Source organism: Camponotus vicinus, unplaced genomic scaffold, assembly GCF_025532165.1.
Source record: "Camponotus vicinus isolate PSW18456_S1 unplaced genomic scaffold, iyCamVici1.0 SCAF_12, whole genome shotgun sequence".
NCBI lineage: Eukaryota > Metazoa > Arthropoda > Insecta > Hymenoptera > Formicidae > Camponotus > Camponotus vicinus.
In genome coordinates, this window is record NW_028141948.1 from 3,079,101 (window position 1) to 3,103,551 (window position 24,451).

Below are 24,451 nucleotides of genomic sequence, written 5' to 3' on the forward strand. Positions count from 1 at the left end.
CTAGTGTGATTTTTAAATTTCGTATCGGAAACTCGGATAATAAAATTCTAGTAAAATATAAAAAATGCATTCATTATTAGAAAACTATTAAATTTGTATATAATTTACTCTAAAAGATCAACTTGATATCTTTATTGAAATAAAAATTGTATGAAAATTTCGCTGGAAAAAACAGAATATTTATATTTTAGAAGTAATGTCTAATATGACTTTTGAATTTCGTATCGGAAACTCGGATAATAAAATTCTAATAAAATATTAAAAATGCATTCATTATTAGAAAACTATTAAATTTGTATATAATTTACTCTAAAAGATCAACTTGATATCTTTATTGAAATAAAAATTGGGTGAAAATTTCGCTGAAAAAAACAGAATATTTATATTTTAGAAGTAATGTCTAGTATGACTTTTGAATTTCATATCGGAAACTCGGATAATAAAATTCTAGTAAAATATGAAAAATGCATTCATTATTAGAAAACTATTAAATTTGTATATAATTTACTCTAAAAGATCAACTTGATATCTTTATTGAAATAAAAATTGGGTGAAAATTTCGCTGGAAAAAACAGAATATTTATATTTTAGAAGTAATGTCTAGTATGACTTGAATTTCGTATCGGAAACTCGGATAATAAAATTCTAGTAAAATATAAAAATGCATTCATTATTAGAAAACTTTGTATATAATTTACTCTAAAAGATCAACTTGATATCTTTATTGAAATAAAAATTGGGTGAAAATTTCGCTGAAAAAAACAGAATATTTATATTTTAGAAGTAATGTCTAGTATGACTTTTGAATTTCATATCGGAAACTCGGATAATAAAATTCTAGTAAAATATGAAAAATGCATTCATTATTAGAAAACTATTAAATTTGTATATAATTTACTCTAAAAAATCAACTTGATATTTTTATTGAAATAAAAATTGTGAAAATTTCCAAATTTAATAAAGAAATTGAGATTCTTAAGCATTGTAATTAAAAATGTCTCGTAATTCGCTAACCACGCATAATTTATCAAAATTATTGCGAGGTATTGAAAGATGAAACTAAGCTAAAATCTTGAAGATCTTAAACAGTAAAACTGATCGGGACTCAGACGTAAATAAGTGTGAAAATTGATGCATGATGGGATTAAGCCGCGGTCAGTTGAACGAGCGTTTAACGCGTCTGACGCGTCCGGCATAAAACGATTAACGAATTGTCAGGTCTATATAACGTGTAGTGGCATGATGTGCGTTGTACGATGGCAGACTCTGAACGAACTATTCATAGGTTGCAATTGGTCGTTTGTACGAGTTTACTCTTCGTCTCTCTTTGGACTCTCCTCCCTCTTAAGCCCAAATCATACGAGATATCTGTAACTTACTACATCCCCTTGTTTAATAATACACAAATATGTTTAATAATTCACGTATTTTCTTCAATTCTTTAAATCCAGAAAATGGAAATAATTTTATATACTGTGTATTTTTCTCTTATCGAACGTATAATTTTAGAGATATTTATTTATCGAGATTTTTATTATTTGATTGAAAAAATGCTTATAAGAATTTAGTCCAATAATATCGACATCAATAGCACTTGTAGTTTATATCATGCCTTAAACTATGACTTTTCGATGAAAAGACGTCACACAAAGAGACATGATATTCTTATCTTTTTACAAAATAATGAATGAACGAGTCCATCGTGAGTCATATAAATTCGTTTTATACGTGCATCTCTCTTTTGGCGAAACATGTGTGTGATGAGTACATACAGTATAAATTATCTTCACGCGTGGTGATGCATCGACAAGGGAGGGGATCGAGGTCAGGGAGCGAGCTCCATCGAGATAGAGAGCAAACAATAGTAACACCAATACATCAATAAAATACCCCAGGGGCTCGATCAGCTCGACCGGACTGGCTCTCCTCATCGGGGTTTTATTCGGAAACGACGTGGTCGAGATCGCTAAACTCGGCGACCAAGAGAGAGAGAGAGAGAGAGAGAGAGAGAAAGAAAGAGAGAGACCGAAAATAAAACCTTATGCCAAAAGTCCACAACTAACTTTACGTGCCCAATAATCTATCGAAATCTCACGTTTTGCGCGCGCGCTCCTCTCTCTCATTTTTATTTTACGCGACCATCAATCTAAAATGACAAAGACGACTTTATTTTAGGTTGCGTCTTATATTTCGAAGGATTTTATTTTCAGAATTTTATCGACAATTTCTCACGACATGTGTAACATGTAACAAGATTAAAGTACGGATGATTTGTTGGTGAACAATATAGTGCACGAGACAAAAGCGATTCTCGTGTAAAACCACGTTGCAATTTGTCGCGAATAGCTGTAAATGGAACATTTTTGAATAAAAAATATCAAATATCGATGTACAAGAATAAAAGGTCATGTGATTTTATATCGACGTAAATTCAAATCGACTAGTTTTTACTTTAAAATTATGATATATAAATATTTTTTTATAATTAAACATGAATATTTTTACGTAATTATTGTGTGGGACATAGAGTTTTATTTTTAATATATATTTTCCTCACATTTTTTTTTTAATCAGGAACCTTATCAATATTTCTCTTTTTATATCCGCATAAAATTCACTGTCAAATTTTAACGCTTATCAAATGTCACTTTTTAATTCTTCATAAAATTAAATTCAATGCATACAATGGTTATTAGAGTGCTTTATTCATAGAGAAATAGCTTCAGCGTATTTTATGCTGCCCATCGAAATCTACATTTATTTGCTTAAAGCGCAAACAAAACCTATCATGACCCATTTTCGTCACTTTGCGGACTTTACTAGTCTATACGGGTTTATTATATATATTTATTGCGCGGTTATACGAAGTTTATGAAGTATATTTCACTGCAGAGAGCAGCTCTCGCGAATATGCGCTCATAATGCACGAATAACTTTGATAACAAGCTATAATTTCAGACAAATATTTGAGAGGTTGTTAATTGAATAATCCACAACTCGAACGTTATGCTACCGACGATAATCCCTCCGCTGTTTATCCATTTTTAATCCATTGGTATTATTAGTCTTAATAAATAAAACATGAAATGATGTAATTAAAATACAAAATAAATATATACTAACTCTTTGACATTTGTTAATAAATATTTATAAATTATAAATACTTAGTATGTAGGTATGGCAGAAATATTATATAATACACACTGATCAAAATGAAATATTCCGAGATTTATAAATTAACATTAATTGTAAAGATTTGATTAATCGTCAAGTTTTAATATTTTAATAAAATATAATATCTGCTCGAAATTAAAAAAATTAAAAACTACAAAGCAAGATTGTATTATTATGTGTGCTTAATCTGAAAAAAAATTCTTCAATCTCTCATAACTGCAAATTAATAATACAATTATTTACAAAATATAGATAAAAAATCTCATGTACTTAAATATTAATATATATGTATATGCATATCGTCGTGGTGAATTAAATTATTATTTTTTTAATTGAATAAATATTTAAATTAGATAAATGTCATGTTAGATTTAATATGCATTATTTAATTTATTATTTAAATATTTTAATTAAAAGGATAATAATTTAGTTGGACGGTTTAGTCAAGTTAACAACTTTTTTCCTCAGTGTATACATATATGTATGGAAACTCCCATCGTACCTACTCGTTCATAGTCCAAATAATAGCGCGCGTGTGTGCTTGAAAACACACAGGCACTTTATGTAAATTTATGATTACGCGAAAGAGTCACGGTTGATTGTCGATGATTCAGTTTCCTTGCGTATGAACTTTTAGGTCGGTCTGTAACGCATAAAACATCCTGCGATAGTAGACCCGCGTAGATACCGGGCTGCGATAGTGCGTTCGTAGAACGCATAGGACCGAGTATAAGAATGGACACGACGCGAATAGCACGCCATTGTCGTTTCATTCATCTCTGCTGGATTCACCGCCGACCGAGGAGAGAGAGCCTGATGAAGTTTACGTATCTCTCATATGTGTCGACCACGTCATGTATATCCTTCCAATAACGTGTCCGCTTAAAAATAAATGATTCGCGAATCGACGTTGTGCTCGCGTAAACTTTACGGCGAATTAACAATTCAGCTTGACTGCTCGCGATATAATCGGAAGTGCGATTTAGACTGGATAATGTAAGTGACCTTCCGATCAATAATATAAAAATGCACACGATACTAATAAATCATTAATAATTTTCACTTGGAATCATTGATATTATTAAAAATACGAAATTTTAATGTATAAATAACAAATTATATTTCGATGATATTTCTAATTGCAATTAACAGTAATTGATAAATTTTAATAATATTTTCATTTTTTAAAAGAGCGTAATATATTCGAAGAGAGAAAGAGAGAGAAATAAAATTCTTTATTATATCGGGTGTTTCTTAATAAGTGCGAAAAATTTTAAGAGATGATTCTTTGTCGAAAATTAAGGAGGGTTTTTCGTATAAACATATACTCCTACAGCCCCCCCTGTGGAGTTACACTCCTTTAAAAATGGGGATGAAAATTAGGTTTTTATTTTTTTCTCAAATTTGGAACAAGTTAAAGAAATGAAATTAGGTGGATATTTTCTACTAGTAAAAAAGTTATTTATTAATATTTTTTTCAACCTCCTGTATTGTTATAAGGAGATGAAACTAGCAACCCCTATTCAATTTTTTATTAGAACTTTTTAATGGGCCGGAATATGATCATCTAAAAATATGCATTAAAAAGTTTGATTTATTTAGAAACTTTTTTATATCTTTTATTTTTTTCATAAAATCAGTAGTTCTCAAGAAAAAAAATAAAATACGTTATCGTGCACGATGCTAAATAGCACAGGTTTCGAATTACGAGAAGTTAAATTTTAAAATAAAAATAAAATTAGAGTAAATGTTGGAAAAATTGGAACAAAAACAAAATTATAATAAAAACCTAAAACCCTAAAAAATAAAAACCTAATTTTTACCCCCATTTTTGGAGGAGTGTAACTCCACAGGAAGGGATGTAGGAGTATATGTTTACATGAAAAATCCCCTTAATTTTCGACAAAGAATCATCTCTTAAAATTTTTCGCACTTATTAAAAAACACCCTGTATATGCAATATGTGGTTTGCAACGTCGCATAAATTATAATGCATCGCGCGGTACATTAGACATATTTACAAGACTTGAAACTTTTATGATAGTTTCTCCTGCGACGAAGGAAACTCTTGCCAAATGGACCGTCGACGTAGGTCTCGTCGTTCAGACGGTGACTCTGCGCGAGGAGGAATACCTCTTTCGGCGAACCAGGTTGGCACACCAGCTCCTCTCGTTTCTTTTCTCGTCTTTTTCTACCTCTCATTCTCTTTCTCTCCATTTGCGCATATAAATAGCGCGGTCCAAAATTATCGGGGCACTTCAGCGAACGGTGCCGCGAAAGTGGCGTCCGAGAACAGACCAGCGATTTCTTGCTAGCTATAAAAATATACGCGGGAACGACATGGATGCCCGATTGACGGCGTGCATTCTTCAACGAAAAGCAATCAAAAATGAGCCAACAAAGTTAAGAGTGGATTAATAAAAAATTTTTCTAAAGTATTATATTAAAATTAAGCAAAGTTAAACTTTTTTTCAAGTGAAGCTATCCATTAGCTACAACATTTAACTCGCTTCGAGTTGTTTCTTTTTTTGCGTGGATATTAAATATTTATGGATTAAATATTTTATTTTTATTTTAACAGCATCAGTCAATATGTGAATTATATTGATTTATTTATTAAAATTTGCTGCATTAAAAATACCGCAATATATTTCAGAGACATGACAATCAAGTTTTTAAGACCATAAATTGTGAATTTTAAACGAAATTTTAAGCACATACTTCGATGCTGAACTCAATCAAAAATTTAAAACAGGCGCGATCCGCCTTGAATAATTTAGACATGTTATATGACACAATCGTAAGAAATTTTTAAAAATAAACAAAAGTGTACATAGATATTTTTTAAATTAGAAAGAGAACTTGCAGCAGGAGAATAAATATTAATTTTTATGAGAACAATATTAAATTGCAAACTAAAACGGATATTAAACTAAAAATGATTTCCATAATTTTGTTTTTGATTTCTATAATTACATAATTTGAATCTTTTATGTAAAAGATATGATTTTAATCTCAAAGAATCTTTATACAACTGCGGTGCATACTGATAACATTAGTTTGATGATCGCGTCAAATTTGAATAATTGTAATTCGAGTTGAAGGAATTGGCATCAGCTGCATCCGATGACGCGGTCGGTAATTACGCGATTAATCGACATATATAGATCGACGGTATTAAGAGAAAGAGAGGCATTCTCGAAGAATGTCGAGAAATTACAATTTTAACTAATTTCATAATAAGTATCGATAGATAGTGGCAAACACGAAAGATCTTGGTCGCTTATAAATGGAAATAATCTTATTCATATGTAAACGGATCTAAACTGTTGAACTCGCTCCTTCATTTCCGCTTTCCGTGATGTCGCATAATTCCACGAGGATGATCTGTCTTGAATATTGAATATGCGGATAATTGCGTTTAATGCAATCCCCACTTCGACCTTCACCGGATGATTAAAATAATGTTTTAATTAGATATTAATATATTAATGTAAATAAGTTAATTCGAAAGTGAAAAGAAATATATATATATATATTTAATATAAAAATATTTAGTGTATAGATTAATTAAAAATAAATTATATACATATATATAATTTATTTTTAATTAATCAAAGCACTAAATATTTTTTAACAAAACTAAAAAAGTATTTATATATAATTCAATTATTAATATATAATTCAATAATTATATATAATTCAATAATTTACTAGTCTTAAAAAAAAAACCTATTGTGTATAATATAAATTACATTTTTGTTTAATAGATGTTGAAATTTTAACCTATGCTTCTTATATTATTATTAATCTTATTATTAATATTTTTTAATCATATTATTATTATTATTATTATTATTATTATTATTATTACTCTTATATTAATCTTATATTATCATTAATCATTATTATTAATACGTTAAATTAATATCGCAGAGAATGTGCTAAAATAACGCATATTTGAAAGCGTTATGTCATTAAAACGGAATTTAGTAGAATCGACGCAATGCAAGATGCGTAATAGAGTTTCCTACATGAATTACATATATGCAGAATTATTATATGATCATGCGTTTCCTATGTATTTCATCCACGTTTTAGACACGGCTCTATTATTTCTTCGCTGTGGAAAAATATCTATTGACAGATTATTATTAGCGATTATTCACACTGAGTATTTTCCTGATCGCGAAAGTGTAATGCGGAAAATATTAGCCAGTTGCTTTTCTCTTTTGCAGAATTTATGATCAATGAATTAAATATACGTATTTTCGTTATATTTTAATTTTTTACCGATTGATGTGCGATTCAACTGAAAATTTTATATTTCAACTTTATGCAATAAATATGATACGAAAATAAATGGATTGTTATATGATGGATAGAAATAAAATAAATGAGATACTGACATAAATATCTGACAAATACATTTGTGTATTTTATTTTTGCTTCGATAGTGTTGGATTTACAAGAAATAATTATAAATCAAAAATTAATAGCGCAATTAAATATAATTTCGAATTATTTATCTTTCATTATTTTGTATATGTTCGATTGTACAAATATGATATTTTGAAATACATATCTTTTATATAAAGTCTAAAAATCGAGAGAGAATTTTTAATGCAATCCTAAGATAATATTTGATGACTCGACTACGATTTTTTCTCTCAACATAATTACTCATAACAAATCGATGTATTTATACGCTTGTAATCGATGGAACATAATGTAATACCTAGTAAGAGAGAATCGGTATTTTCTTATCCCACGCATGACATCAAGAGTGCATTAACGTCTATGTATTTATGAAAACGTCATAGCAATACTGTATGCTAGAATTTTTCAGTATTATGATATTTTACTGATGCGACCTCGAGCACTTCGTATAATCGTCGTCACATACGACAACGGCAGATATTATTCGAACCAACGATCCTATCATCATCGTAAATTCGATGCGTCACTAATGCCTTACGTAATAAAAAAAAATCTCTTCACGTAATAAAAATAATGAATTCAACGCTCGTTATTTCGGGATTTTTTATGCATTTCCCCGCATCAACCGCGTATCGTATCACAACATCCTGATACGGTGCAGATAATCAGTAATTAATATCGATTAATCAATGTTGCGCGCGTTCGCGGAATAGTTTCGCCGATTCGCGTTGAGAATTCTTTGTGAATCACTTCCCCTCCTTGACATCGACGACGTTTGTTCTCTGAGTCACCTGAGAGTCCACCCGATGGCCGTGTGCATGATGAGATCTCTCGCCTTCTCTTCCTTTTTTTTCCCCCAACTCCAATAGTCAGAAGTGATTAAATGTGCTGTGCTCTTTGCAGAGACCCACACTGTGGCGATGACAGACCCACAGCTGACTAACAACAACAATAACAACAACAACAATAATAACAATAACAACGATGGCGAGCCAAAGTACCTGCACAAGAAGTTCAAGAAGATGGCGACGACCGAAATCGCGCCGAAGGTCGTCGAGTCCAGAAAGGAGACCACGGCAAACAACATCGTTCCTGTCGAGACGCCCAAAACGCGGAAAGACGTCGACAAGGACGGTAAGGAGTCACCGAAGGAATCCGGCCACAAGCTCGAGGTTTCCCCGGAACCCGAGGGGACCGAACCCGCCGCCGAATCTCGGAAGAGCGGTCATACGTGTCCTTACTGCAAGTTGACGTGCGCCAAGCCAAGTGTTCTTCAGAAGCACATCAGGGCACACACAAATGAGCGACCGTATCCGTGCAAACCATGCGGATTCGCTTTCAAGACCAAATCGAATCTGTACAAGCACTGCAGGTCACGCTCTCACGCGCACAAGATGGAAAAGGGCGACAAGGTAGTCAATGATTCATTATGAAAAATGTTTGAAAATATAATTCTTAAAAATAGCTATTATTAATCGAATATTTAATAGAATTATATTTTTTGCTCTTGATATGATTACTTAGTTTAATTTAAATAATTCCATCTAGCATTTTTAATAAAATATTTTAATAAAAATATTAATATTTTATTTTAACAAAATATTTTTGCAAAATATAAGTGTTATCAATAGAAATACAAAATTTAATTTCACTTTCAATATAGCACTTTTGCAATTTATAACACAATTGAGAATTCACCAAATAATTTAATATTGTCATTTAACACTAAACATGTTCTAATTTATGAATTGTTTGTAGATGTCTGAGGATTCCGATATAAGCCTGTCGGACAGCGCCAGTAATGGAACTGGTACACCACCCCCGCCTCCCGTTTCGACGCCCACGACGACAACGACAACAGTATCTACGGCCGCAGTGAAGATTGTGAAAACCGGCAAGATATACAAGCCGAAGTTTCAAGCTCGAACGGCCCTACAGTGCGTCAATAGCGATACGGAAACGTCTTCCTTATCACCCAGTTCTTCCAGTAGTTCCTCCTCCTTCTCTTCCATGACTACTTCCGCTTCCAATTCCGTCAAACCGAACGCGGAACAGTTGCAAGAACACATCGACAAGATCATTACGGACAATCAGGCGATTGTCGATGCAGTGGATCCACGATTGCACAAGTTAATGCAACGCCAGCAGAGTCTGGTGGAGACGAAACAATCGTACGAGCAACAACCATTGAACTTGTCTTCCACAGAAGAAACTTTGAATAGCAGAAAGCGTTGCTACAGCGACAGCTGCGCTCAGGAAGCGAAAGAAAGCGCGCATAACTCCGAGAGTTCGATCATTAAAGATCTCCTTCTGAAAACTCGTGATTTTGCCAATGGATCAATGCCAGAGATTACCTTGGAAAATTTCGTCTGCCCAACTTGCCATATTCCCTACACCAGCATAGACAACCTAGAGGCTCATCGTAAATATTATTGCAAAGGTAGTCTCCGAAGAGGAACAGACTATCAAGTAGAGTTGGAAAAACGAGACTCCGACTTTGATTCCAACAAGTCTTCCGATTATTATGGCATTTTGCAGCCTTTACCATCACCGGGACCTCTACTGGGTAATACTAGACTAGTCGACGCGTATGGTCCACCTATCAAGAAGCAGAGAACGGAGTCTGTACCAACAAGCTTGAGATCGCTGGAAGAACTCAGTAAGTATCCACGTCCAAACTCGCTACAAATGTTCGGCGGCGAAGTGAGGATCCTCGATAACACGGGCGAAGTAACAAAGACAATGCGGATCGAGCCGCGACAGACCAACTCGCCCACAAACGACCACATAATCAATGCCAATTGCGTGACCTCGGAGACGGCGTCGATAGTGGTGAGATCGGGACTTCATTCCGGTGGTACCATGTTACATAAGTCGTCGAGTATACCAGTTAGTACGCCCAATCCCTCCCTATCTGACACGTCGAAGATGGCATCATCCATCATACCGAACATATCAACTCCCAATATAGCACCTACCATGTCTTGCTACAACTATTTAGAGCCGCATCTCAACCCGCTGACGAGTATCACTGCCTACAACCCGTTGACTTTGCCGCAAACGGGCATCACGAGCATTCTCCACGGTGACAAGGTGATACGTTATGTACCCGGCATTCCTGGACCGCATACTCTGACCGGTACGCCGACCATAGACATATCTCCGAGTATAACGACCGGCGAAGCCGGTTACAAGGTGATACCGGGCTTACCGGGCTTGCACATGGTACATCAACCGCTAGACTTGGCCAATCCCGTGAGGATACAACCCAGTACGGTACAGTCCGGCATGTCTGATCCATTACCTGGACACGCTTCTTCCATATTGGACCAGCCTCTGGACCTGGCCAGTCCGGCGAAGGAATCGACAAAGATCAGTTTTAAAACTCCCAGCGTTGACGGTCTGAAGAGCGACTTGATCAGTCCTAAAGTTCCTAGTGTCAAAGTCGAGACCTCAACGGACAAGCATCGCATGAGAATAATGACGATGCCTATTAGTAAAACGGAGCTAGATCGTCATATCAAGAATAATGTGACCGTAAAGTACAAGAATATGGAGAATCCGCGAGAGAGGAAGGAATTCACGTATGATAAGAGTCCAAAGCTAGACAAAGTTTTTAGTTATCCGAACGGTATGGATCCCACGACTTCGTCGAGTTCTTACAGTAAGCTAAAATACACGACTAAGGTCATTTCGGAAAACAAGAAGAAACTTTCCAATTGGGGCGTCGATGAGGTAGATGCCGGCAGAGATGTAGAGATGCATATTGCTAAACCTCGTGTCACTAAATACGATCTACCATCTCAGGAGAATGGTCGATTAAAGAGTAGCATCCCTTCGGATGTACGTGGATGGTCCAAGGTCGTGGATAGTTACATGTTCAACGGGGCCAAAATAAAGGCCGACAACGCGCCGTCGGTGATTCTTGTGAACTTAGATTCTTCCAAAACAGAAGTGCCAACAAAAACTTCAACAGAGTTAGTTGTTAAGGACAAGCAACCCGAGGCCAAATCGCCAAAGAGCAACGGCGAGGTCGCTAACGAAGCGACTAACGCCAACAAGTTCTTGAGACCTACATCCTTGCCGCTAAAACCCGGCACTTTCACGCCGAAGAAGCATCACGGGATTACGCCTACCGCGAACACGCTTCCTCTCATCAGCCCGGAGACACCTCGACCGAAAAAGTCTTACGGACAATTGTACTTGAACGGACACGCCTACACATATCTAGGACTAAAGTGTTCTACCAGAGTGTTCTATTGCACTCTGAATCGACCGCAGCCGATGTACGTTACTCAGCAGCATGGTTTATCGATGTACTCCAACTGGAAAAGTAAGGAGGCACCGCTGGACGTGGACATGTCGCACTACGACTCTCGACACAGGCCTCTCAATTACACTACTGCGTGGAAGAAACAAGAAGATATTCTGACGCACTCCTCGCATAGACCAACTACTCCTACCAGTCCAGACAGTGGATTGGAGAATGATATGCAGGAGAAAGCGAAGAGAGTGAAGATATTTGATGGAGGCTTTGAGAGTAATGAGGATTACACTTATGTACGCGGAAGAGGTGAGCAATGTTTAAATTGCATTATTTCATGGAAAATAAAGCAAAATTTTATCCCTTTCTCTTTATTATATTAATTTTCATTAATAACATTTTTTATAATAATTTGAGACAAAAAAAAGTTTTAATTATTTTATTTATGCTATATATCAAGAGGCAAAAAAATGGTCTCAATTTGCAAACGGATACTGAACGTTTACCAGAAATTTATTTAAATATTGTCAACAACTTGCCAAAAATTTAACACAGTTTCTATCATAACAAATAGGTCTGCGACTTTGCGTATGTGTACATTTATACATTATTTGACTTTCTTTACCGTTTATATATAAGTCACATTTATCCGTTAAAGACGAGTCGATCTTTGTCTTCGGAGATGTTAAGTTGTCTTTATTCATCTCCTCGGCGCGTCATTATCTTCGATGCCTGGAAGTAAGTCTTATTTCCGTAGTTTTAACTTCTTATCTGTTTAATCTTTTAATTTTTATTTCTTGACTATATGTTCAGTTTATTTAGATCATTTTTAATAAATTGACATTAAAATAATTTCAATCTCGTAATTTTCATGTAATTCTTAGTACTTTTTTCTTTCTATGTTCATATTAGTCATATTATTTATTTAACTTATTTATAACTTATTTATTTATTTCTTTGACTTTATGTTCAGTTTATATTTAGATCATTTTTAATAAATTAACATTCCAATCTCATAATTTCATGTTTAATTTAGTACTTTTTCTTTCTTTGTTCATATTAATTACATTATTTATTTAACTTATTTTACTTTTGTCCTTTGTTTTTACGTAGGCATCGTCAAGATAATGAGATACCGAGACATTTATTATCGCTTTAAACAGCAACCTTTGTAACAGACTCCGATATAAAACACATTGTTATTATATTATCTTTTATTATATACTTTCGCGCTGAAGATGACCCAAAAATAGGGTCGAAACGTTCGCTATCCTCTCTTTGTATGCTTTAATATCAATATTTATTTGATTGTAATATAAATAAATGTGTTATAACATCGACACTAGACTCGTATTGCCATTATAACTGTTTTGTTAATTTTATATTTCGTCTTATATTTATTAATTTTTGTTAATTATTTTAATTATTATCTTTATATATTATGTAAGGTCGAGGACGCTACGTTTGTGAAGAATGTGGTATTCGTTGTAAGAAACCGTCTATGCTAAAGAAACATATCAGAACACATACAGATGTTAGACCATACACCTGCAAGCACTGTACATTTAGGTAAGTTCTTTAGATTTTGCCATGTGACGACAAAATATAATTTTTATTAGCTTCTCTAGTGTTTATCACGTAGTTTGAACTACATATATATATAATTTTTTTTGCAATAGTTTCAAAACGAAAGGCAACCTCACGAAACATATGAAGTCCAAGGCCCATTACAAGAAGTGCGTAGAGTTTGGCATAGTACCAGTTCCTACGACCGTTTGTGACGAGAATATTGACAAGGAAGCCATTGCGCGATTAGCAGCCGGTGGTGGTAATACGGAAGAATCCTCAGAAGAGGAAGAAGATAGCGATGGCGAGGAAAGCGAAGAATCTGGTAGCGAAGAGCAAGAAGCGGCGCAAAGTCTATTGAGTCTTTCGCAACATAATGCGACAAACAGATTGCCAGGTTTACTGCCATCAGGCAGACCTATGACATATCCATACGCGCTAACTCTACCGACGACCTCCACGGTGAATATTGTATCCACCGCGACCAGTACATCGATAGTGAGCAGCCAGAGTATCGCCGCGCAAGAAACGGCTCTAATACAAAACGAATTATCGCACCGTTACTATTTTCCATCGAGTCGTGATGCTACGGAAGAAACGAGAATCAGTGTTATTCAGTCATCGAAGAAACATGATTCTGACGTGGAGATCGAGGAAATTACCGATGTTACAGAATTACGTCATCAACCTTCGCAACCCATGGATCTCACGACGAAGCAGACGGCTCAACTGTTGCTCTCGCCAATCTCGCAAAGAGCCAGACCAGTGGACATATTGACTCCTGTTTCAGAACCGGTCCTGTTGCAGACAATAGTCCAAACGATGGAGCGGTTGCCTATACAAGGTAGAGAATGGAAACCGAACGCGGAAGGTCACATGTTGCAGGCGTATCTTACGGAGAGACACATGATGGATAGTAAAATGAAGCAGCAGTATCGCGTGGGAAGCACCAAGTTGGACAACAAACAAGAAAGAGATATTTATCCACAGCACCAGGATCTCAGCAGATCTAGACATATGGATTCCAACGGTATTCCGTCAGTGACGTATACTGATCCTAACAAAATGCAGCACTCTGTTATGGATTCTAGAATTAAGCACATGACAAAACATACTAGTGACGATATTAAAATGGAAATTAGGGAAAAAATTTATCTAAACAATATGGCAATGGAAAGACGAATGTTCGATTACGGAATAATTTCTAATCACAAGGATAAAAAACAATCCGATTACCTGGTTTCTGATCGTGAAAATTTTGAGCTTCTAAATGGTCCCACTGGTACAGGGGGAAGTTTCGAATATGGGTTACCTATGAGTAAGACTAATAGCTCAATGGAGAGATCGATTTCTACTGCATCTATCCGCAGCACACCCAGTATCGATTGCCATTCACCAAAATCTTTGAATATGGACAACCGGCCACCATTGATGCAACACACGAACAACGAGATTGACAGAAGTTCCATGTTCAATGCGATGAAAATGATGAGTGAAGTAGAGAGGTCTAGGGAATGTCCTACCATCAATCAGGAAATGAGGCCTGCGAATCATGAGATGAGACACACGACTAGCGATAGTCGAATGCAAAGTCCACGGAATCTCGATCTAAGGCCGCCCAGTAGAGAAATTAGAACGCCTGGTCAAGAGTATAGAGCGCAGAACCACGAACTGAGGCTACCGAGTCAGCAGGAATACAAAATGCGCGGTCAAGAGATGAGATCGCCTAATCGCGAATACAAGCCATCATTCGTTCATGATATGCAAGTTATTCAGGAGCTTATGCCGTCGACAAACATGGAAATGCGGCAAACAAATTCAGATAATAGGCCACCGAGCAGCGAGATGAGAACACTTTTGGAATATAGAGCACAGTCTCAAGATATCCGTGTTAACTATGAGATAATGCAGTCGCCTATGCACGAACCACCCAAGTCGCAAAACGTCGACGCGAGAAATACATCGCCGCAGGAAGCACGAATCATTTACTACGATGCGAAACAAACTACGGATACCGTTAAACAAAATACACAGGATAATATGAAGCGAGCAGTAGCCAGGAAGATAGTTGTTGGTGGCCCAGATTTTCGATCGCCGTCACCGAATACAGGAAATCCGAAACCGCAAGCAGAATTTTTACAACCATCGAGCGGGCCAGCGCCTAACTATGTTAGGTAAGTGAAATGTTTCATGATTATTTTGTTGATGCTAACTCGATGCATGATATATATTACATGATATATATTAAATACGTCATATTAAATTTATTAAAAATAGATTAAAAGAAAAATACAAGAATAGAAAGCAATAAAATAAAATGTAATTCTCTTTGCTTTTGTTAAAAAACAAATCTTTGATATGTATGTAATATATATAATACATATATGTACATAATAATTTTTTATATAAATATCAATCCATATACATAAGTATAAATTCGAGATCATGTCTTGTAAAATTAAATCTTTCAATCAAAATCTTAAAATTAAAAATATTTATATGCTTAATTAAAAATTGGCATCTAATTAAATTTTATAGCTTTCATAATTTTTAGATTTGCATGTTTATTTGATTTTAAATTTTGATTTTAAAAATTAAGAGTATATAAAATATGTCTTTTTATAGTTTGACAGAAGATGGTAGGAGTATATGTGGAATTTGTAACAAGGTGTTCAACAGGCCTAGTCAGTTACGGTTGCATATCAATATTCATTATTTTGAACGGCCATTCAGATGCGAAAGTTGTGCAGTTTCCTTTCGGACTAAAGGCCACTTAACGAAACATGAGAGATCGGTTTCTCATCATAATAAGGTAAGCGATGAAATTTCTTTCCACGAGCAATATTATATAATTTTTAGCTTTATAGATTATATACGTATAATAAATAATATATATAATATTTTACAGGTCAGTATGACTTCCACATTTGGTGCAGCGACTAGCAGCAATCCCAGGCCCTTCAAATGTACAGATTGTAAGATAGCATTCAGGATACATGGACATTTGGCCAAGCATCTTCGTAGCAAGATGCATATTATGAAGTTAGAATGCTTGGGCAAATTACCATTTGGAACATTTGCGGAAATGGAAAGATCTGGTGTCAATTTGAATGACATCGACACGACAGACTGTGATAATAGTCTTAATAGTCTGCAGGTTCGTAACAAAACAAATCCCAACTAGACGCAATTTTTAAATTCAACAAAAAAATATTAACAATAAGAAAACGCTTTTTCCTTGACAGATATTGGCTCAGAGATTATGCGGGAAGGATCCTGCCAAAATCGCGCAATGGGATTCGGAAACAATGCCCGGCCCGGTTGTGAGCGGTGGCGAGACTTCGTCGGACGAGGGTGAACCTATACCGCAGCACGCACTTCACGCACAATATGTAAAAGCGACGACGGACGCGGATGTTTCCCGATCATATCACGTGCCAATCATTACCGAAGAACCGAAAGTCATTAACGATGTTCGTCTACGCAGTCCTCAGTTTAATCAGCAACGACGTGATTACGCTGTTAAAGAGCAACGAACAATCCCGGCCGTCGTTTCGATAGAAAACACGAGGGCAGAAGACAATTTACAATCATACAAGTGCCAAGTTTGCTCCGTATCTTTGCGTACCGTAAACGAGTTACAGGTACACCGTTTTGTTGAACATAATATTGAACCAGATTCTAGTACAAATATCCATGGAGATAGGAGTGCGGGTAAATGTAGTAGGGAAAAAGAGAATACTCAGAAAAGAATTGCAGAAGAATCTGCGGTGAAGGAAGATCATGGTAGGCAAAGACTAGAAGAAACATAGTGCCAAAACGATATAGCGTACTAAGGAATTTGTTTGAATGATGTCTGCAATGTTACACACTTTGAGAACTCGGTTTTAAGATAATGTATCCTATACAAAACGCATCACAGATATTTTACAGAGAGAAATCTCGCGCGGTACATCCTAAAAAAAAATATCTCAATAAGTGTAACAATACTATGTTTTATGTTTGAAGAGAAACGTTTCTCAAAAGTTAACATATTAACGCATGTTGAACACTTGCAAAGATTTAAACGAGTCGCGAGTTGTTTGTAATTTTAAAAAAATTACAGATTAATATAAATTTGTAGTTTTATGTTGCCGGAATATTTTGCAAATTTCTGAAGATTTTACAAAATTTGTCAGAGAAGTATAAAAGACATGGATATCATAAAAATGATAATATAAAATAATATAAATTAAAAATTATCTCGATCATATTTCTTCACTACAGATGGTGGTTCACTTATAATTGCTTCTATTGCAGCCCTAACGCGACATAATCGCTTGTACAGTCCTCCTGTAAGACTTTACACTCTTCCTCACAAAATCGGTATAATATAACGCGTTAAGTAAAAGGAAAAAAAAAACATAGCTCGAGTATCTGATAATAAGTATAATATTTATACACAATAGTATCTCTTGTAGCGAGCATGACGTGCAATGAACTAGCATGTGATTCTGTATTTAAAGTGCAAATGTTGCTTTCAACATGTTGAAGAGTATTCTAATATTACACTTTAAATTGATATGAAGCTTATATACACATATATATATATACTATATATTATATATTATATATTTGTATGATATTAGTATGAACAATTATGAGAGTTATTGTTGATATAAGAGGAAATGTGTTTGTATATATTTATGTATAATATAACATGAGGAATCATGTTAGTCTCTATTATAATTTTAAGAGAAATCAGAAATCAGGAATTGTATCGGTTGCTCAGATTACTTATAAATTTACAAACTTTTATTAAACACTGCAAATTCTTTAGTTTCCATGTCTTGAAAGATTTTCTTACAAGTAAATAGGATGCGATAAGTGTCTATTTTAATTTTATCGGAAACATTGTTAGATGTATTAGTTATCTCTATATTTTACGTCTGATATTAGTGTAAATCTTAATTGATCTTACTCGTTTTTTATATGCTCTGAGGGACCGATTTGCTGATTCTGCTTAAGACATTTAAGAAGCCAGATACCTTCCATGAGCGACAGCTACCGTATCTTATAATTAACTGTCTCTATCTCTCTGTAATGCTATACGCAGTTTTGATATCTCACTCAAGCACGAAAATGTCTTTCCTACACTGCATAATCAGACACCGTTTATCACAATTTGTACCTAGATGTGCTTGAGCTAAGATAATAGAGATACGGAATGACTGCACAATTGTATACAATGAGGTCCAGTCTGAGTGATTGTCACTAAATGATATCAATGTAGCATAGTCTAACATAGCATTTTGGATGTATATCTATTATCTATATAATTCTGTCGACTCCAACTGCAAAACTACATACGAGCTTCCAAGATGTTGTACATACATGTGTTCTATGTACCCAAAAAATGCCAAGCCAACAATTTGCGTTTGAGGAGATCAGCGAAAAGGATGATACATCAAAGTTGACTCTGAGTGTAAAAATGATGACGCGATTTTTTCATGTGAAATGCGAAATATTTTGCAAGTACGCGTAACACACGTGTATCTCTTGACTATTTGCGTGTATACTTGTATGTGATTTCGAAGGAATGTACTTTTTGCCAAATTATAGATTCATATTCTCAACAATATATTTTCGAAACGTAGTCGTCCATAGAAATATCAGGTATTTTCAAACATACATATCATATCCACTGATGTCTCGATATTAACCGAGACGATGGATGGCTATGCGTTTTATCATTTAATCAAATCGCACAGTACAAGTTAAATTTACTTGGTAACGGACTTACAGTTTTGAGTATGTCCTTATACGAGGCGAGATCCTCTCTCCAAACGGGAAAGCCAAAATCCTCCTTAAGCACATGTGCACGATCTTGATTTTTGTCAAAAGTCACACTCGCGAATCTTAGTTATAAAACGCGAAAAATCACGGAAAATTCGCTTACGATTCGAAAAACTTTGCATCACTTTACACTCGCGATGCATATATTCGATCTGAACATTGGCAACTCACAATTCAAATTCTACAACGTTAAACTGGACGTTTGAAAAATATTGTATAACAATATCTATGAAGTAAAATAATATAACACTAATTTTTTAAAATTGTAAAGAGATTTTTATAAATTTCGAAATTTGTTACAATCATTTTTCTCTCTAAATTTATACATGTGCTACGTGATTTTAAGGTCAAAGGAAAATGCTCGACTTACGTTGTCCGACTGCGAAATATGATATGCTATGATAAGGCACGTTCCACTTGACGTTCGCAACGGATATTGTGATCGTCAAATGAAACGTAGGTATATCATTACAATATGATAATTTTAAAATATATAAAAGAGATTAATAACTTTTATATTTCAATTAATCTGTCTTTATATATAAAAATCTTTTATATTTCGAAAATTGTTCAAGTGAGAGAGCGGAAATATATTTCTATATAATTTCTTTGTCCTGATATCTAAAATATCTCGAAAATAATTTGAGATTTATTTGATTCGGCCATCCAATTAAAAAAGCTAGTGGAAGAATAATTTTATTTACGAATTTAGAAAGAGATATAAAATTATTGTTTGTATTAGAAAGATATCGCAGAAATGATTACAAATCATGTTTAAATATCACAGATATGATTTTAAATCTTTTATTTTGAAATCTGTATTTATATATAAAAATCTTTTTATATTTCGAAAATTGTTCAAGTGACAGAGCGGAAATATATTTCTATATAATTTCTTTGTCCTGATATCTAGAATATCTCGAAAATAATTTGAGATTTATTTGATTCGGCTATCCAATTAAAAAAGCTAGTGGAAGAATAATTTTATTTACGAATTTAGAAAGAAATATAAAATTATTGTTTGTATTAGAAAGATATCGCAGAAATGATTACAAATCATGTTTAAATATCACAGATATGATTTTAAATCTTTTATTTTGAAATCTGTATTTATATATAAAAATCTTTTTATATTTCGAAAATTGTTCAAGTGACAGAGCGGAAATATATTTCTATATAATTTCTTTGTCCTGATATCTAGAATATCTCGAAAATAATTTGAGATTTATTTGATTCGGCCATCCAATTAAAAAAGCTAGTGGAAGAATAATTTTATTTACGAATTTAGAAAGAGATATAAAATTATTGTTTGTATTAGAAAGATATCGCAGAAATGATTACAAATCATGTTTAAATATCACAGCTATGATTTTAAGTCTTTTATTTTGAAATCTGTATTTATATATAAAAATCTTTTTATATTTCGATAATTGTTCAAGTGACAGAGCGGAAATATATTTTTATATAATTTCTTTGTCCTGATATCTAGAATATCTCGAAAATAATTTGAGATTTATTTGATTCGGCCATCCAATTAAAAAAGCTAGTGGAAGAATAATTTTATTTACGAATTTAGAAAGAGATATAAAATTATTGTTTGTATTAGAAAGATATCGCAGAAATGATTACAAATCATGTTTAAATATCACAGATATGATTTTAAATCTTTTATTTTGAAAAAAAGTGCGTTTTTTGCATCGAACAATCAATACATTATTCTCATTGTTATTCTCTTTAAAAAAAAAAAAAGATTCAGTCGTGTAATTCACGAACATGTGTTTTAATCGTATTCTGATGTCTTCTTTTGCAAATTTATATATTTCACATATATATTTATACCATTTGATATTATTAATTTGTTCAGAGATAAGACGATTCAACATACAACTTTCACGATATTCGATTTCGACTAGAGTCTGTATGTGCGATAGTACTAAAAGAACCCTGTTATAAACTAATATCTCCTATAAAGTATAAGTACAAGTATCTGATAAATATCTGATAAAAGGAACGAGGACATATTTATTATTGAGAGTGTTTACACACGCACTTATACGATTTATACGAAAAAAAGTTGGCTTGGCTTCCTTCAGACTCAGTATTAGATTTGAAAATAACGAAGAAAAAAGATGACGAAAAAAGCTTGTACGGCTTCTAGATGGTTTTATATATCAATTTATGTTTTTTATGCAGACGAATCGACGCTCGATTTCACGAGTTTCCGAAGAAACTCTTGCTCGCCTCCAGCCCCCTCTCCTATTTCCATATTTTTTTTTGCGGCGATTTAAACGATTTAAATTTTATATAAATATATATACGCGCATTGTGTAAACGATGACACAAATACCTGGCAATATAGTATTTTATATGTATTATAGATCTTTAAGATTTTATAAATGTTCTTCCGCGCGCGCAAGAGAGCGAAAGAGAAAGAGAGAGGGATGTAAACAGAGTGTAATTTCATCCTTATGCTCGCATAAATACGTCGTGTGCTTCTGCGAGCTGCGGCTGCTTTAACGAATCACCTCTGGCTTGAGCAACTTTATCACGAGGACTTTTAATTGGATCCAATGGGCTCTTTTGCCCATCGATATCAGACTATGGGACCGGAATGATAATTTTATAAGCGTATACTTGAGTAAGGTAGCAAACGGATTTTATGAATGCCAACGAGTTTTGTCAGTGTCATCGTTACTTTTCTTCCTAATTCTGTGAATTCTGTTAAACTATTGATGAGAATATATAATTTTTATTTATTGTAAATAAAAGAAAGAACATTGCTGAAAGAGCGTTTTATATATTATGCATTCTGAATCGATACATAACACACTTAGACTTTATCAAATAATGATACGACTATTGGTCCAGAGATTGTAACGCAAATTGTACAGAGAAAAAGTTCATAATATGAATATGACTTTGTACAGTGATTTTGCAAGGACGAAAGTACAACTCTAGGAACAGAGACAATGTGGGACAGGAATAAAAAGTTAATTTGCGATAATAATGTATTGTTTATTGAAAATTAAGTAACCCTTACGTACAAAATAGTAAACGTTTGAAATTAATACTTATAAATTCAATACAAAAAGAAATATTAACATCCATTATTTGTTTCTTGTCTGCTTAACGTGCATCAAAAACAACAACTAAAAGTCACATTGAGGAAAATTTCTAGATATAGGTTTGAGATTATTATAATTAACTTATAGTTAACTTAGAAAATATGAAAAGGATACGTCTTTTAGTGCGCTTTTTATACATAATTCGATATCCACATTCTCTGCACCGAATTGGATCCTTGGAACGTATCTCATTATCATGGTGACATTCTAAAACAACAAGTTTTAAACTTGATTATATAATATAAATAAATAGAAACTATTTTTTTTTTATATAATGTGACATCTATTCAATATAATTATAGAGAGATACATGTTGCTCTAGAAATTTCAAACATTTCTTGAAGGAAATGCGTAAATACATATATTGTTAATTTCAACAAGAAATAATTGATATAATTTATAAAATTTTTAATAAAGTATAAAAAAAATATATAGTATACACGTATATAGTAGTTGCTTTCCACCCAAGTGATTGCTTATCACTCGAGTGGTACTGAGTCATAGTTATAAGTATACTTAGATCAGTGACATCATTATTTAGTTGAGATTATACATCAGTTAAGATTATATACAAAACTGTGGTCTACTGATATTCGCCAATAACTTTATTACATATAATAGTTGCTTTTCAAATTCAGATGATCCTCACTTGTGATGTCATAACTCAGTTGGACGCACGTTCTCTTTGTTGCGAGTAAGATTCAACTGAGTTTTTATTGTTAATTTGAATACATTCGAGACTGCGTTTTAATCAGTCTAAGGCTAATATTACATTTGTCATACGACAAATTTTTTAAGCATATTGATTGGCTACGGGATAGTAATTTTTTAAATCTTCAGAAATTTTCTATCCCGCAGCCAATTAATGTGCTTAAAAAGTTTACTGTACGACAAATGTAATATTGGCCTAAGATTCAACTAAGTTTTTACTGTTAATTTGAATACATTCGAGACTGCGTTTTAATCAGTCTAAGGCTAATATTACATTTGTTATACGACAAATTTTTTAAGCATATTGATTGGCTGCGGGATAATAATTTTTTGAATCTTCAGAAATTTTCTATCCCACAGTCAATTAAAGTGCTTAAAAAATTTACTGTACGATAAATGTAATATTGGTCTAAGATTCAACTGAGTTTTTACTGTTAATTTAAATAGCATTCGAGACTGCGTTTTAATCAGTCTAAGGCCCGGTTGCAACGTTATTTTAGCTTTAAGCAAGACTTTAATATATGTTTATCTTTATCTTTCTTTCTTTCTAAATAAAGATAGACATATATTTAAGTTTCGCTTAAAGCTAATATAATGTTGGTGCAACCGGGCCTAAGGTTAATATTACATTTGTCGTACGACAAATTTTTTAAGCATATTGATTGGCTGCGGGATAGTAATTTTTTGATTCTTCAGAAATTTTCTATCCCGCAGCCAATCAATGTGCTTAAAAAATTTATTGTACGACAAACATAATATTAGCCTAATATACTTACTAACATGAAAAGTAAGGTTAGGAATCTCACTTGTTTGTATTTGTTTCTTTCTATTCACTGGAAAAAAAAAAAAAACAAATACAAGAGAATGTGCGTTCAACTGAGTTATGACGTCACAATGCTTTGTCTGTGAAAGAAATAGATTAAGAAATAGCTGAAGAACACATGTGCCTTTACCTCCACAAATATATACCATAGTTGGTTTTTGCGCAGATTCAGACTTGCTGGATTCCATCTTATTGCAGTTGTTTCACCCTTTTTTTCTTTCCGAAGCCTTGAAATATTAAGTTTACCACGTTAAGAACGTAAATGACTACGATCGCGTACAACAATCCTCTTCGCCTCTTCCTTCTTTTCTTTATATCATCAGGAGTGATTGGTCTCCCAGCAGTACCGGCTGGTTTTTCGACTATCTCGATTTTCTCAGCTTCGTCGACTTCCTCAACCATGATCACCATAGATTACAACAAGCCTCTGAGCTGCGACTCGCCTGTGAGCTATATATATTGGGATAACTGGCGCATGCGCGAGCGCAGACAAAGCTGAGTTGCGTGCCTATC

At 33.7% G+C, this 24,451-nt stretch overlaps 2 protein-coding genes and 1 long non-coding RNA gene across 3 annotated transcripts in view; 2 read left to right on the forward strand and 1 right to left on the reverse strand.

Annotated features, from left to right (window-relative positions):
* The window catches only part of Shn (zinc finger protein schnurri), a 36,496-nt gene extending 14,210 nt beyond the window's left edge, over positions 1 to 22,286 (forward strand). Inside the window, exons 2-8 of the mRNA XM_083083837.1 lie at positions 8,518 to 9,026; positions 9,373 to 12,187; positions 13,327 to 13,447; positions 13,558 to 15,618; positions 16,070 to 16,256; positions 16,353 to 16,601; positions 16,690 to 22,286. Coding sequence (XP_082939963.1) covers positions 8,518 to 9,026; positions 9,373 to 12,187; positions 13,327 to 13,447; positions 13,558 to 15,618; positions 16,070 to 16,256; positions 16,353 to 16,601; positions 16,690 to 17,256 — 6,509 coding nt within the window. The 3' untranslated portion in view covers positions 17,257 to 22,286. The remainder of the gene's footprint in view (positions 1 to 8,517; positions 9,027 to 9,372; positions 12,188 to 13,326; positions 13,448 to 13,557; positions 15,619 to 16,069; positions 16,257 to 16,352; positions 16,602 to 16,689) is intronic.
* Positions 12,234 to 13,218, forward strand: LOC145962645 (uncharacterized). The gene is made up of 2 exons (XR_014435917.1): positions 12,234 to 12,616; positions 12,992 to 13,218. It is a non-coding gene; the product is annotated as an uncharacterized LOC145962645 (long non-coding RNA).
* Positions 22,274 to 24,375, reverse strand: Rpb12 (DNA-directed RNA polymerases I, II, and III subunit Rpb12). The gene is made up of 3 exons (XM_083083851.1): positions 24,069 to 24,375; positions 22,519 to 22,611; positions 22,274 to 22,428 (listed from the first exon to the last, which is right to left on the reverse strand). Exons 1-3 carry the CDS (start codon positions 24,124 to 24,126, stop codon positions 22,406 to 22,408), a joined length of 174 nt encoding a protein of 57 aa, XP_082939977.1. The 5' UTR covers positions 24,127 to 24,375; the 3' UTR covers positions 22,274 to 22,405.
* Between the last annotated feature and the right edge of the window lie 76 nt (positions 24,376 to 24,451).